The sequence below is a fragment of the Nycticebus coucang genome, chromosome 19 (genome assembly GCF_027406575.1).
Source record: "Nycticebus coucang isolate mNycCou1 chromosome 19, mNycCou1.pri, whole genome shotgun sequence".
Lineage (NCBI taxonomy): Eukaryota > Metazoa > Chordata > Mammalia > Primates > Lorisidae > Nycticebus > Nycticebus coucang.
The window spans coordinates 26,743,761-26,759,228 of NC_069798.1; the positions used below are offsets into that span (position 1 = coordinate 26,743,761).

At 36.7% G+C, this 15,468-nt stretch overlaps 1 protein-coding gene across 28 annotated transcripts in view; it reads left to right on the forward strand.

The window, feature by feature from the left end:
- The window catches only part of DTNA (dystrobrevin alpha), a 383,284-nt gene that overhangs the window by 321,134 nt on the left and 46,682 nt on the right, over nt 1–15,468 (forward strand). For 11 of the 28 annotated variants that reach the window (XM_053571194.1, XM_053571201.1, XM_053571202.1 and 8 more), the window contains 2 exons: nt 9,039–9,116; nt 9,695–9,787. The exons of 12 other annotated variants lie outside the window; for them this stretch is intronic. In XM_053571194.1, the coding sequence (XP_053427169.1) occupies nt 9,039–9,116; nt 9,695–9,787 (171 nt within the window). Of the gene's footprint in view, nt 1–613; nt 892–9,038; nt 9,117–9,694; nt 9,788–15,468 lie in introns of those variants that run through there. 5 more of the 28 variants (XM_053571220.1, XM_053571219.1, XM_053571221.1 and 2 more) reach the window with 2 other exon arrangements.

Consider the following 15,468-nt stretch of genomic DNA (forward strand, 5'->3'; position numbering starts at 1 on the left):
AGAAACAAAGGTAAGGAAAATTGGAATGAGTAATTGAACATAAAATTTCAAATGCCTTTCAGCAGGAAAAAATGGCCTCGTAGTTCATGAAACACACGCAATTCATCTTTTCCCTGAAGAGGTTTTTTAAGGGCCAATTTCCCTGTGATATCCTGGTACTTCTCACTGAGGATCTGAAGACAGAACACAACTAATTTTCCCCCTGAATTCCTGTATTTGCCCATCAACAGGAACCTGAAATGAAGATGTTCCCCATAATTGTAATAAACAGAATGTGGCAATATAGAGTGTTTCTAGCCTATAAATTAAGTCTATTACCAAGTGGAAAGAAGGAGGCAGCTATGTCCACGGAGAAATAATTTGGTTTATGTCCTCAGTAATTTCCTTTCAGCACTCTTTTTCAGAACCACCAGCAAATGCAACACTTTTTTTTTTTTCGAAAGCAAAATCATGAACTGTAAAGTCTGTAAAAGACGTGGATGTGTGCATCTATCTAGGGAAGACCTGACACGATGTTTGTAAAGATGTGCTTTTATTAGGAAGCTCTACATTCTGCAGTTGTCAAGCAGAGATAAACCCCACCCTTACTGAAGGTCATTTTATATCATTTCAGCTCGGACGGTGCTTATGGTGGACGCGTCTAGATGGATAACATGACTTCTTCTACCCTAAAATATTCCTATAAAGCTTTGAGCTATTCTGGTTCCTCCAGGGTGCCTGGTACCCATTAACACAAAATATGATAATTTCCCTTTTTTTCCCATTTTCAGTCCTTTGGAATGTTCCCTGTGAACCACAGACATGTTTAAAGCTTGCGGTTCTTTCTGTGACCTCAGAGATTAGCTTCCGGTTTCTGTTTTAAGGGTGCTGTTCAATAAAGCTGTGTACACTGAATGTCTCTCCTCTCTGAGTGGGCCTTGCTCCGTCCCTGGGAGGTTCTAATGAGGTCTCGTTGTTTGACTCCCTCAGGTTACCTGAGGGGATAAGTGCATCCAGCCCTGTGGCTGAAGAGCATTCCCTCACAAAGCTGTACGTAAGTCAGCTTGACCACGGTGCATGGTCAGTATCTCCACCCTGCATTGCTAATCATAGTGGTAGATCCATAGCTAGACTGACAGCCATTCTACTCTGGCACTACAGTCCTCGTGTAGTGTGTTTTATTGGGCATAGAACTTCTGAGGTTTGATAAGATGCTGTTCCAACTTAAGCTGGACTTCTCAGTTCTGTCCTCTCTTTCCCACTTGTTTTCCTGATTTTGTGGCCTCAGACCAGTGTATATGACATGTGTACAGCGAAGAGGACCAAGCGGATCTTGTTTGGACAAGTCTCCACTTTCACACAATTTGCAAAACCCCATGTAGCGATTTCTAAGACTCTTGAATTAAGGAGTTTCTTGGAAAGATCAGTAACACTAACTGGACTGGATGAGGCTGGGGCAATGCCATAGGACTGGACCTTATTGCAGTTAAAGACTTGAGGACTTGCACCTTCCTATCCCACTGGGTCTGAGCCATGTTTCCCCCCACGGAGGGCAATCTGCTTCTTACTGAATAGGTATTTCAAAACCAGGTTCTTGTTCTCAGTGCTTATTTTCTAAGACTTGATAATGCTGGTGGTGACCCACTTTTTATTTCTTAACCAGGAGCATACACTAAAGCAGATGGCATTCCATTGTGCCAGATGTAGGCAGAAGCTAAAAATCCTATACTTTCTATAACTGGAACAGGACCAAAGCAGTATGGCCTAGAGCTCTGTGCTCACACCTACCCTACTCCAACTGCCCCTTTTATAATCAAATAAAACCTAGCAAGGCAAGATAATGCTGGTCAGTATGAGGGCAGCTTTGGAAGAGGAAGTTTCCTTGTTTTATTTAGCCTGAGTGTTCAGTCTTTTGTATTGTGACAGATCTTAGAAACATAAAGCGGAATGAGGAGGAAGCGAAGTTGCCACTGGGGTATCCTCACCACAAACTCCTGGCATTATTCACCTAGGGTTCTTTACAAGCAGACTACTTTGATCTTCAGAAGGCACAAGGGCATATCTCTGAAGTCTTTTGACATCCTAGTAATCTACCTGACACAGATTTATGAGTGTGTACCTCTGTTAGCACCACCATCTGTCACATCCTCTGTTCTTATATCCATTAGCTGTATGTCTGATTCACTTTTCTCATACTTAGAAGAAGCAGTACTCAAACGCACTTTCCCTTAGTCCTTTGATGTCTTCTTGTGTGTGTGTGTGTGTGTGTGTGTGTGTGTGTGTGTGCTGTGTGCGAATGTGTATACTCAATGCTGGTTAGCAGTTAGGTAGGATGGGGGTCAAATAACAAATTCATCGACAAATTTACCTCATTCATTTTATTGGTCATAAACTGAATCTCTCAACCCAGATTGTTTTCTTATAAATTTGTAGGAAAGAATGGTTAAACTGATGGAAATCTATCTTTACCACTAGGTAAAGAGCTCCAAGGGTTATGTAGGGCCATCAACATTGCTAAGCTTATGTATGAGAGCATACTATTTATTATTGCAAATATTATTTCAAGGACTGACCACAAAGGCAGGTCTAAAAGGCCCCTTTCTCCCTTTTAATGCCCACAGACAAGCACCTCTTAGAATCTGTTATTTTTGTTGGTATCGTGTCTCCTTTGTAAAATCTTAATTATCTTACCAAAATCCTTGCTTAGTTTATAAAGTTAACTAATCTTTTTGAGTGTAAAATAAGCTGCTTCATCTATGGCCTTTTTCCTTAGCTATAATAAAGACATTCTGGAAGCTTAAATGGTTAGTTTTTTTACCTCTAATATTAAAAACATCACTTAAAGGTTTTAAAGGTATTTTCATATTTGCAACCTGTAAAGTGGGAACCACTCACAAAAGCAATCACTTCAGCTATTATATATAACATCTATCCAGATTTTATCACTCCAACAAAGATTTTCAAAATGCTTACAATATGCTACTTTGTGGTTTATCACAGTGACAAGTAGTTAATTACTGATGCTGTATTTGGCTCTGTAGTACTTATGGGGAAGACGCATGACCCACCCTAAGCTCTCCCCAAATTCTAATTCTGCTCAGGGGGGCATCATTGTGAGTTGTTTTTTGTTGGTTGACTGGTTGGCCAATGGTTGATTGACTTAGGTTTCAAATCAAAGAAATTGTAATTCACAATGTCTTTTTCATTTTTTTCAAACACTTTCTCTCCTCTAAAAATTCTTTACTAAAAACATAGGCTTATAATCCGACTTATTAATAAAATGTTCAAACTAAGTTTTAAAATATTTATGATTTGGTAATTGAAAGTGGCTAAAATTAAAATTGAGATACTGAATTTAGCTATTGAAATCTAAGTTTTCTCCATGGATAACTTTTTTCTAAGATTATTGCCCAGCCATTTTTGGGCATAAAAATACATAAATTCATAAGTCAGTATCTGGCACTACCACGAAGATTTTCTCACTTTTCAAACATTCTGGGAATATTTTATGAAATTTTATGACATTGGAAATAACCGTTCTCTACAGATAATTATTTACTTCATGTAGCCCTAGATCTTCACTAATGTGCTAGAACTTCTTCCAACTTAAACCAGTCTTCACACTCAACTCTTAACAATTTCCTATACTAAAATGTTAGTACACAATTAAAACCACAGTTGCCCCTCCTCTTCAAAAACTCTTATTTATTATTTTGTTTTTTATTTTTATTTTTGCTTTGGTTGGTTTCTGTATATGCCTATACCCAGAAAACTTTCCTAGAGGCTCTCTTGGCAAAAATACAAATTGGTATGGCTCGATGATATCTGGGGACAAGATAGTCAATGCAGTGAACCACATATGACTTAAGAATTCTCATTTCTTCCCTAGTACCTGCTTAGGATGGTTCAACATTCTCACTAACCTGAATTAATGACAGCTGATTTTCCCCAGTGAGACACTAACCTACTTTGTCATGCTTGTCTACCAATTTGCATGTAGTAAACATATTATATTTCATATCTAATCTATTGAAAGCTAAAAAAGAAAAAAGAAGCAATATTTCAAGAAATAATCTCTTGACCTAACTGATTTGTGGGCTCTTTTAATTGTATTGAACTTAGTATGATGACCTTATTTCTAAGGGGTGAGAAGCAAAACTTTTCTCAGACTCGATAGTTACTTAAGGAAAGAGCCACCTCACAATTCATTTATACAAGTACCACATATGCTTATCAATGACTTAAGAATCAATAGAAATTAAAATATTTGTTCTTAATTTGTTATAGTTCAAATTTTGTTTTTCTTTTAACCATGGTGATAATAATTATTCTACATTAATGTAATTTGTTTACGTAGTATTGCTTCTCTGTAAGACTGCAACCAGGCCTTTAAAAGATCATGTTCAATCAAAGAAAAATAACTTTTGACCAGGGTCTATAGTAACCCAACATAAGCATAAGTGGTTTAAAAAAAGAAAAAAAGATATTTTAAGTTTAAGCAAAATTTCAGGGAGTATTTATGTGTAATATTGTTACCTTAGGATACCCCAAAAATGTTTTGAGTAAAGCAAAAGTACTGATATTATTTTTCATGCTTTAAAACTAAGGGGAGAATTTAATAAATAAACGTGAAATATTTTGGAAATTGTTCCATCTTTCCAGAACCATTGTATCATTGTGTGTGTGTACGTATGTGTGTGTGTATCCATGAAAAACTTTGAAAGAATTTTCTTTATCTTTAGACAGGCTACTTTCCAGAGGTCTAAAATGGAAATTGTGAGAAAATTGAGAGTTTTTTTTAGAAAAGGAATATTTTCTGCAATAATAATTTTTCTTTCAGCAGAACATACGAACTTCAAAAGTTGCCATGTCATACTCCCCAAGGTATGGCTGTCACCAAACCTATCAATGATAATACAAGAGCAAAGGGGTATGCTTACACTCTGGCAAGGGCTTGACAGAATGAAAAAGACAACAATAGGAAAAGGAGATGTAGTGCATATAATTTTTGAGGTGGTAGTCTTGCTTCTCCTTGAGACTGAGATAAGAAAAGACCTATTACCCCTAGTCAAGGTGAGCCCCAAGGAGTTCCAATTTCAGAAATTAAAAAAAAAGAACACATTTTGCTTTGAAGGCAGGGCATGTAGAACAAGTAGAAGCCTGTAGAGCTTGAACCAGAGTTTGTAAAACCCATTGTTTCATTTGAACACACCGATAGACTGAAAGCATTCAATCCTCAGAAAAGAAGTAGGTTCCAATGTGCCTGAGACTAAAGTCTACATAAGTTGGAAATATCATTTAATTTCTTTTTGCAAACTTCCAGACTACAAGATGAAAGTTTAAAAATCTAAAGTAATCATAAAATATTGTGAAAATAAATTTCTTTGAAGGGATCACAATATAATACCATTTGTGTGGCTAAGGAGGAATACCTGAGGGTGAGTAGTTTATAAAGAAAAGAGATTTATTTGGTTCACAGTTCTACAGGCTGTAGAACTCAGCTTCTAGTGAAGGCTTCAGGCTCCTTCCACTCGTGGTAGAAGGTGAGGGAGACTGGCTTCTGCAGAGACCACATTGCGAGAGAGGACGCAAGGGACAGTGGGGAGGTGCCAGTGAGAACCAGGCTTCATGGGAACTAGGAGAGTGAGAACTCATTACCATGAAGATGGCACCAACCCATTCATGAGGAATCTGCCTCCATGACCCACACACTGCTCATTAAGCCCCACCTTCAACATCAGGGATCAAATTTCAGCAGGAGGTTTGAAAGGGTCAAATAGTCACACCATAGCAATCACTACCTTCACAATTAAGAGAAAATTTTTTCACTTTGATTCTCTTCTTCAAGCTCCTTGCAAGCGGCAGAAGAGATTCCAGTGGAAAACACTTGGAAAGGGTTCCAGTGAAAAGATTTTAAAGACCCAAGTTTTAAATGAAACCTGTTTCCCCATCAACTTTCTAAGTTCTTGACCGATTTCATTTTTAAAGAGTGACTATTTTTGTCTTGTTTTTGTCATGTATTTGGCTTTCTCTCCATATAGGGTCTCCATATTGTTGTGGCTTCCCAGAAACAGGTGATAGGGAAAATAATTTGAGGCTAGCTCTAGGAAGTACAGAAACTATGTAAACAGTGAGCATCAAAAGTCAGAAATGCCCCCTGGCCCTAGAAATTTAAGCTGTGGCAAAACAAAATAGTTTATTTCCACAAACTCATAAATGTGCATAATGTAACCTCATATTTTTGAAGAATTTTCCCAAGAATTCATGTGAGAAGGGAAAGGAAAATAAAAGGATCTAAATGGTACCTTCAAACCAACACTGGCAAAGATCAATACAAAGAAAATGATAACAAAAGTGAAAAGAGATGTGTATACATGTAGAATATCTGCTTGTCCCTTTAAGGGAGAAAGGGACCTGGAAAGAAGAAGGAAGAAAAAGAAGAGCAGAGGTGAGACAGGCAAAGAATGGAGGAAGGAGGAGAGGGGCCCAAAGAATTGAAGGAAAAGAAAGAATATGTCCATGAAAGAAAAATCTGGCCAATTTCTCCCTTGTCACCACCCAGCCCTGCGCAGCCCTAATGTCAGCAGGGTACCACGTGCCTGTGCTTTGTTGGCGACCTAGTGGTGGAACAGCACTTCTGGGCCTTTGTCCACACTTCATCCTCTTCCACAAAACCTCACCAGAATAACGTGTAGCAAACATCTCTGTGGTTAACCTTCCTGTGTTTATTTTCTCTACTGGCTCTTTCTTCTTGTCCTTGCACATCAGAGGATGTGGAACTATTAGGCTTTTGGTTTAAAGAGGAATCACTACAATTTACAAGATTCAAAGAGCAAAGAAATATAACAAGCAGGGAAATAGTTTAAAGAGAATAATTAATATTTCACGCAGTGTTTTAGATGGTTTTGTAAGCATCTAAAATCAATTATGCAATAGATACATCTATCTTAAGTTGCTAATAAAAAGTTGGGGAGGGATATTGGGCAACATGAAGTAATGAATGCACTCAGATAAGCTTCCGTAGACAAGGTTTGCAATGCTGTTTGCCGATTATGGTACATCACAGAAAACAGCAGCTGTGGTGGCTTAAGATGGTCATTTGGCCCTGATGTGCAGGTTTCATAGCCTTAGAAGGCGAAGATCTATATGCTAAGAAACAGTGAAGGTCATCAAGAAAGTAAATTCTCCTAGAACATTAATTTATCGTTAAAGTCGATTTTTTTGTGCAGTTGTAATTTAAGTACGGCAACACCTTGTGTAACAGATGCCTTCCTGAAAAGCTGAATAAAAATGTAATTCATTTAAGAAACAGGAATGCCTACTCAGATTTAGATCTTTTTTTATAAATCAAATTTGATATTACATTTAACAGAGACTTTACTATTTAAGGAATCTTAAAAACAATTATAAATCAAAAATTCCAACTATAATGTGCCTAATTCTAACATGATATTCATTAATAAATTTCTATTTTTTAGTATTTCATGCTCTAAAAGAGTGATTCTTTGTAGTAGAACCTTAAAACTTGTAGTTAACGTTGTTAAGATTTTTATGACTTTATACTCCATCATAGATATATATGTGTGTGTGTCTGTGTATATAGAGCAGAGGTGCCAAAAAATGTATACACATTTTAAGAGATGTTACCTATGCATTTCTTTTTGAAGTTGAATTGATTTATGGTAGCAGTGTATGGTATGATGTTCACTCAAATGGTGGTATTAATCAAATAAATGCTAGCGTCACCATGAGATAGACAAGAATAGGACAGTTTTTTCTCTTAAAATATGTATACATTTTTTGGCATCCTCTGTTTATATAAAATAGATTTAGAGCTTCTTGAAATTTTGTGGCAAAAACCTCATAATTTAGTTGCCAATAGCTATTCTAACAAACTCAGATTATTTTTGTATTTTCAGTGAAGGGAGAGGGGATAGTTTTGGTTCACCAATATGTAGGGAAAATTCTTATTTAATCTACAAAGGAGCAAACTGTCTTTAAACACATTACCAATACTAAGAATTAATAACATACTTCTCAATGAAACATGACTATTCATCACGGTAGATTTTGTGTGACTTTGCCTTGGCCACACTTAATTATTATTTACTTCTCTATTTGTACTTTAATAAAAACTCTATTTTAAACTTCAAAGCTGTCATTTAAATTACTAAATAAAATTATTTCTCTTAATGAAATGCTAAGAATTTGCTTTAGTGACAGGACTATATTTGCTAATATGTATTAATATAAAAACAAGAAACATGAATATGTAAGACGGTTTCTCTGAAAGTTTTCTTTGTAGCATCAGTCAAAATCAGGTGACTCTTACTTGGAGTGGTAAAGCACTTTTAGTATGGTAGCTGTGTTTAGATAAGTTTGTTTTGTTTTGTTTTTTCAAATACAGAACCCAGATTTTATTTGGGCAGTAATGTGTCAAGTCCTGGCAGGTGGGGTGGGAATTGTGATTTGTTTAAACTGTGCCCTTACCACGTAGCCTTGACCTGGGATAACCATAGCTGAAGTAGCAGGTGTACGTGGAAGCCTGCTGTGTCATCATGGAAAGCAGAGCTTGTTGGGATCACCTGTCCTTCCTCAGCTGTGGATGTCTCCTCTTCTAATTTTCAAGTCTTTCTATTCAACACAAAAAGTTAAAAGATGTAGGGAAAGCCAAAGACACAGACTTCTCGAGTGGGATCTAAAGGCTGGCAGGACTTCATGAACGACTGGATAATTGCATGGGTTTCCCATGATAAATGTTGAGGGAATTTTCATTGTATCTAGGTATATGGAATATAAATGCTTGCTTATTAAGCAAAGAGTGAAGGTCAAATCAGGGATCATGTGGCTCGTATAATTATAATAGTGGTTCTCAGGTCAGGTTTCTACTTCTGGTTGAACTCTGCAGAAATCTGAAAACATCTTGAACATTTCAAAAGCATAAGAGATCTTTTCCAATGCAGCTTGGATCTGGAGTTGGGAGTGTCTGTTGCCAGTTTCTATTCTTGAATGCACTGCTGTGTTTACGCTCTTCTTGGCTTTCCCGTCTTATTAACTAGCTCTCCTCCCAAGGACAGTGAAGTAGAGCAGAACAAACTGCTGGCTAGGGCAGCTCCGGCTTTTCTGAAGGGCAAAGGGTAAGTGAAAGCCAGAGTGTACTGGAACCCTGAATTAACTCAACTAAAAATGGAGATTTCTTTTGTCAAAAAATGTTTTGTGTGTGAAAGACCATCTTTGATTTAGCAAAAGCAGCTCTATTATAACTCAATTAACAACAACAAGTAGTTATTTCCAGTAGACACATCTACGTTGTTTTCACTTTCCCTGTTTTCTTTCCCTTTTCTTAAAATGACTAAGCTGAAGATTTGATTTTCCAAAGGATACTTAATCTTCTCTTGCAATCCATTTCAGTGTGTTTACTGTACAGATGAATTCCTCGGCCTTAATAGTGAAAGAATGAATGCAAATCTGTTTTCTAAAAACATTATCTAATCTAAATGGAAGTCTATATTTTTAAAGTTAGTGAAATGGAATTGTAAATGTCTTTGCTTGGATTTGTGCTTGTGTTTTTATCATAGAACATTGCCTACTACCCTTCCTTTACTTGCTTGGTTTTCTAAATGCCCATTCTACCAAAAACTCACTCCTGCCTTCTCTGCTTATTTACGTCCAGCTCTCCTAACAACACCCTTTCTTTCCTCCTGCCCTGTTCCAGGATACAGTACAGCCTGAACGTGGCAGACAGGCTGGCCGATGAACATGTTCTCATCGGGCTGTATGTCAACATGCTCCGGAACCACCCGTCATGGTTAGTGCAGGTTGGGCTGCTCGACTGTCCTTAGAGAGGGGAACAGTCTGCTATTCAGACAAGCAGTCTTAGCAAGAGACAAGGCCACTGGATAGCAATGGCGTCAGGAAGGCACTTTTTAACTGATTCAATTAAGAAACATTTTGTGACCTTAGTTTGGATACTTCCCATCAATGACCATAGAATTCATATCCTTGTTTATAACTTCCCTAAAGGGAACACGTGTGTGAACAGGAGCCATGCTAAATATTAGCATTCAGGTGGATATAAGACTGATTCCCACCAGGCGGTTCTGTGCTACATATGTCACGCCAAAGACAATGCAATAATTTGTCTTATTCCAAGGACACTGATGTCTCTGGTGATCTAGAAAACAAAAACAATGCTTCATCACACTGAGGACAGAAATGAAAAAGAGAAGATGTGATGGGATCATAAAATGGAAATCATCTCTTTAACAGTCATAACAGTGGGGAAAATTGTCAATAATTCTGTTATTTATAAATGTTTCCAAGTAGTCATCCTGATAAAACCTGCTGTCAAGTCGCCGAATATGCAAAGCTTACTTTCCAATGTGTTAAATGCAGGAATTCAAAAAGCCCTGTATATTCAGATAAAGGCATTCACAAAGTTTTTCTCTATTTTAATTGTGACATAGAAGATTCCTTCCATTGGTTAAAATGACTTGATTCTAATAATAAATGTGCACTTGCAATTTGAAAGTAAAATAACAGACTATACATTTATCATGTGGATGCTTCAATCAAGTTTAGACTATTGCTTTACAAATGTATTTAGCAAACCAATTCCTTGGAAATATTTCAGTTTTACTTAAACTCTAGCTTTTTCTGAACTAAGGGCCCATAGATTTTTCTGCCATTATAACTGTTAAATGATCCAGGGGGTCAAAATTCCATTGAAATAGGAAAGGCCTCCTTTCCTCTGTTCACCAAGGCATCTCTTACAGTCCTCAGCACTTGGTGTTATCAGCCGCTTTGTTTCTAGGACTCTTTCCTCTTCATTTGTGCGTTTCCAAAGTTCCTTCCTCCTGCTGCTGCTTGGAGCTATTTTTGCAAGATTGGTACATGAGATGATTTTAGCACTGTCAAATTGATGAACATGTATTAATTTTAATAGATATGTCTTAATTTGTATTTTTAAAAATATTTAACCAATATGCTAGTTGAATTTTATCATATATCCTTCTCTGTAAGGAGATAAAAATGCACTCTTTCCAGTTGAACTAAGCCCATCTCTTTGTTCAAGTTTTCTGAGCTATAAAATATTAAATAGTATACACTTTCTCACAGCTCAGCCTCTCATAATTACAACATTGCTTTAATATTATTCTCAGAGATTTTTGTACCCCAATTTTATATGGTAGCTGAAACAACAGAACTAAACACTGAATTTCAAAAACATTGCATTGGTCATCTTCAAAGAAGAGTACAGTGGACGGAGATTCAGTCATAAGGCAACGTTGTGCCTCACACTGTGTCCTCTCCCTGTAATTCTAAGCACACACCAGTTACTTTCACAGCGCTTCTTTGACCTCTTCTTAATTAAGGTTGTAAAAAAGAAATCTCCAAAGAGAAAAATCTCAGAGTTTGTCACCACCAGCAGGTATTCCCTATTCACGTAATTAATCATATTGACTTGATGGTCACTTAAGACCATAAAACTCTCAGCAGAGACAACACACGTCTGCTTCATAAAAGCTACGTGTGATTTGTATTTTTAAAACAAAGCAGAATTTAAGACCAATCAATGAAACAAATTCCATTTTAACTGCCATACCCTCCATATTTCTCAGTCTTTTTTCGTCTCTTAAAAAACATTCCAACTTCACTTACAAATTTCTCATTTTTTCTTCTCTCCCCTTTGCATTTAATCAGAGCCTAAGAATTCCTCACACCTGTCATGATGGTGTAAGTAATGTAGTGAGCTCTCACCTCCTTTATCATCATTATAGCTATAATGCTTTACCATCATTCAATTATAGTGAGATAGATAATAATGGTAATAATCATAATAGCTATTACATTTCAAAGCACTTGTCTCATGCGAAGCTTTGTGTTAGAAGCTTCATTTACGTAAATTCTCCTAGTTCTTAGAATAACTCCATGCAATAAATATAATCATCCCCATTTTATAGATAAGGAGAGGCATCATATCAGAGAGTTTACCTGAGCCTCCCACAGTCACGCAGTTTCTATGCAGTGGGGCAGAGATTTTAACTATTGCTGTTCAAATTACACTCACTGACCTGCATCACCTCATGCTCTCCAGAAAGTTTTTGTGGATAACTCCTTCACACCGGGTCCTTTATGGATTTATCTGCTGAAAACTGCATATCGTATTCTAGTATTTTTATTTCATTTTAATAAATATTTTGAGGACATGATAGTAATAGGAATGATGATTGTTAATGTAACTTTTATATATGTTGTTCCTTGAGTTGTGAGTCTCATTTTAATTGTAAGCTCAGAAGGGGCATTAACTTTGTCTTCAGTCTCTTTTATATTTTATGTGAGGGTCTGCTACCCTATATTAACTACTTAACATGATGAGAAACTGATTTGTTTGTAAATAGTCAGATGCTAGATTAATGCAACACTGTGTCACGGTTGATTCTGATGTCAGATAAGCCGAATAAATAAACTATGATTCAAGGGAGGATTTCTGCTGCCTTCCTAATTCCATGAAGTTTTAAAAGTCTTACTGGCTTTTAAGCACCTTCTTTATTAGAGGAAAGGGGGGTCTCAAAACGTAATACAGTGAGGACTTCTTCTATCTCCCCCGAAGCTTATCAAGCACTTGGAGTTGCCAGTTCATAGGGAAGATCTGAGGCAGGCAGACTAGGATTCGAAACCACCTGTTACCACAGTTACAGCCGCAATACTTACCATTCAGAAGTTTCTGGCATACGCCTCTCAACTCTAAAGAGGCCCCTAATGTCAGGGAGGGAGAGGGGGCAGGTAAAAGCTCCGGTCTATACTTTGCTGCCATAATCTATTGCTATCACCTGGTTAGATTCCTGACCTCAGAAAACTAAAATAAAATTGTTTTGCTTGTATTTTTCTCAAGTACATTCAAGTGCACAATTGTGTTGCCCAGAGATTTCTTCCTAAGTGGTTGATAATCCAACTAAGTTTAAAATTGTTCCACAATATTTTATGTTTGGGGCAAAAAGATATCTGCCTTCTTCTAAGAATGTTTATATCTTGATTCCATTTATTAAACCTACATTTTTATTACATTACCTGGTTTAACCCCTTTGATAGATTTCTTTTGCACTCAGTTTACAACCCAGACCCTCACCAAGGTCTGTAAACCTGTGTGGGATTCACCCCTTGCCTATTCCTCTCTCAGCCTCAGCTCTCATGGGATTCTCTCAGTCAATTATGATACTTAGTCACATCAGCTTTGGATTGATTCCTGTAAGCCATGCACTTTCCTGCCTTAAGACCTTGACTGTTCCATCTGTTTAGATCATTCTTCCCCGTTTTACCTCTGTCCCCACCTTCCACATGCACAAGAACTAGCTCTTTCTCTGGTTTCCAATCTTAGATTAGACATACTCCCAGGCAGGTCTCCAATATTTGTTTCCTTCTAAATAACTGCATTTATTATTCGGTTAACTGGTTGGTTGGTTAGTTGGCTATCTTACCGTCTAAGGGGGCAAGGAACCTTTTTAACTTATTTACCACCTTATCTGTAGCACCCAGCACAGTGCCTGGCACAAGAGTCTGTGCCCAGTACACATCAGATGTTGTAGATTATTGATAGTGCTAAACTTGTAAAGTTCCATCTTACCCTAAACAAAATTGTTGGGAGTGCTCAAAAACCTATTTTACTATCTACAAAAAAAAAAACAAAAAACCTTACTGTTATATAGTAGCTTTTAAATGGAACATTTACTATAGGAGTATAAAGCAGAGAAGAAAGTTAAGTATTAAGCTTTATGCAGATAGAGGTAATAAATACAAAGACAAGGACCAGCAATTCACTGATGTGGGGAAAGCAACCAATATAGGATTAGAAAAGAAAAAACAAACAAAAAAAAATTGAAAGTGATTTTGGGCAAAAAAATTTAAGAAATTTTTTAATGCTGTCTGGTGTCTTTTACTTTGGATAAGTTTGCTAGGGCTGCCATAACGAAGTACCATAGACTGCATAGTTTCTACAACAGAAATTTATTTTTTCACCATTCTGGAGACTAGAAGCCTAAGACTACCGAGAGGGTTGGCTTCCCCTGAGGCTTCTCTCCTTAGCTTCCAGGGGGCCACCTTCCTGCACCCTTCTCTGATGACCTTTTCTCGGTCGGTGTCATGCTTCCCTCACATCTGTTCCTCTTCTTAAAAGGACACCCTTCCTATGTGATGTCATATAACTTCAATCACTTCCTCAAGGGTCCCGTCTCCAAATACACCCACATTCTAAGGTTCTGGGGTGTTAGGGCTTTAGCATATGAATTTTGGGGAAGACACAATTCAGGCCATAACACGCTTCACCATTGAATCCACTGAATTGTGTGCCTTGAATATTTTTAATATGTGGGCTAAGATTTGACTGGTAGTTTTCAATAAATGTTGATTTTGAAAAATGTAAGTTTAGTGCTGTTGAAAGAAAAAAGAAATTGGTACCTACACTTACTCACAGTGTCTCTTTTATATGAATTTTCATTTCTTGTTAACACTATTTCTTTTCTTGTATAAAATTTTTAGGAGCTTTAATTATAGAACTGGATTTCTGAAAGTTATATTTCCTTAGAATTCTAGAAATGTAAATCTAAAGACCATCGCACCACCAGTGCACATATCCCCATTGGCTGTGTTGTGCCCACGTAGTATAATCAGATCAATTGATTTTAAGATGAGTTAATTTGTCCATGATAGCAATTCTAAAACATTTTAAGTTTCCCTGGAAAATGAGACTGATACTACCAATCCGTTGAGGTTTCTATGTCAATTAGCTAGTACAGTTATGGGCATGTGGAATTAATTCAAAATGTTAGTCCCTCACTTAGTTTTAAATAATATTAAAGACACATAGTAAGTTACATTTTAAAACTCCATTTTGTAAAACCTGTCCATTCTAATATGATAGAAATAAACTGATAGCTCATGGGTATTTATCAATATTCTTGCATAGAAATCAAAGTATAATTTTTCAAAATCTGCTTAAAATAAAGAATTTCAGAATAGGATATAGTTTAGTATATTACTTAATAAGTTGTTCAAAGAGGACATCTTGATTTAAAATTCATGATAATATGTGGCTTTGCATATAAAGGCAAGAACTAAGAGAAAACTAATACTATTACCCTGTTTCCCTGAAAATAAGACAGTGTCTTAAGGTGTGCTCCCAAAGATGCGCTAGGTCTTATTTTCAGAGGACATCTTATCTTTCCTGTAAGTAGGTCTTCTTTTCGGAGGATGTCTTATTTTCAGGGAAACAGGGTAGCTAAATCCTTTTTTTGTTTAGAAAATCGTAACTACAAAAACCACCTATTGGTTTTTTTAAATCCTTCATTGTTTCAACTAAACTGAATTTCTTCTTTTTTATAAAGCCTAGACTATTGGCCAGCAACTACTCACTCACCTTCTCTTGACCAAAAAGCTATTTTATAGACAAAGAGGTGATGAAACAAAAATGGTCATACCAAAGCATTGTTACCT